General features: G+C 44.3%; 1 protein-coding gene across 1 annotated transcript; it reads right to left on the minus strand.

Moving 5' to 3' along the window:
- Nucleotides 1-568: 568 nt before the first annotated feature.
- C922_05492 (hypothetical protein) lies at nucleotides 569-799 on the minus strand (the record flags this gene model as incomplete). The annotated part of the gene is made up of 1 exon (XM_008821063.1): nucleotides 569-799. One exon carries the CDS (start codon nucleotides 797-799, stop codon nucleotides 569-571), a length of 231 nt encoding a protein of 76 aa, XP_008819285.1.
- Nucleotides 800-1,079: the final 280 nt, after the last annotated feature.

Below are 1,079 nucleotides of genomic sequence, written 5' to 3' on the forward strand. Positions count from 1 at the left end.
TATGCCCCTACATTGTCTTTTTGCCTCCTCAGTTTACTCCTTTTTGCCTGTATCCTGGGACTATGGCCCCCTTCCAGTGCCCTAGTCGGGTTGCTGTTATCCGGCCGGGATCTGTCAGATCACAGGAATTTTGCCCTTGGAATTCCTGCCTCGAAATATTTTCTTTACCATTGCCCCCAGTTGTTGGCTCCTTATATATATTTTCAGATCATATCATAATGTCCACCTCGCCAGTTGCTATTTTTCTTCTGCTAAAGTGGCTGCTGTGTATTCTCTCTTACCCTGTTCTCTTTGTCGCTATATCCTATAGATACTCTTTATATTGCTCAGTACGTGTGGTTTAGTTGTCTCTCCTATATTTAATTATTTCGTGCTGCCTCATACGTCCCCTGTTTCTCTCGCCTCCACTGTCGGCGCCCATTTATACTACTTCTTACTGTGGGTCATAGCTGCGGTCTCTTCCCCTTCCTTGTTTCATCTTCTTATTTCCCTAATAATATATATTCTTAATCATGTCCTCCCAGCCTTGTTGCCTGCGATCTTTCCGATTTTTGTTACGCCCACTTCCCTACAGGTCCTGAATTCGTAGAATTAACCCGGCTTGATTCATTCGTAGTTGTCCCCTTTCTGGCTCGTGGATAGCCCTTTCATCTGTTTTGGTGTGGCAAGTCATAATATCGTAACTTATCCTTCTCACAGCCATTATCCCTGTAGATTGAGATTGATGGGAAATTCTGGCATTTCTGGTCCAGGTCTCCTGCGTGTTGCCTCCTGCCTTCTTTGTAGCTCCTTCTATCATCCTGGGGGACCTCTGTCTCTAGTAACTATTGTAGACACATTATGCCAAATATTCTCCCCTGACCCCTCTTGTCATACATCTTGTTCTCTTATACGCTTCTTTAAATCTGCTGCAGACTCCATATTCTCCCTCTGCAGCCAGTTGTGGATGCTTACTGCGGGTCCCGGGTTTTTATTGAATCATCCTTGTCCTGTTTTACATTATGCGCCACCGCCCAGGTGTTTTTAGCGGTTAATCTATTTTTCTATCCTGCAACTCTTTTACTTCTGGTTGCTTTTTT

The sequence above is a fragment of the Plasmodium inui genome (genome assembly GCF_000524495.1).
Source record: "Plasmodium inui San Antonio 1 unplaced genomic scaffold supercont1.81, whole genome shotgun sequence".
Lineage (NCBI taxonomy): Eukaryota > Apicomplexa > Aconoidasida > Haemosporida > Plasmodiidae > Plasmodium > Plasmodium inui.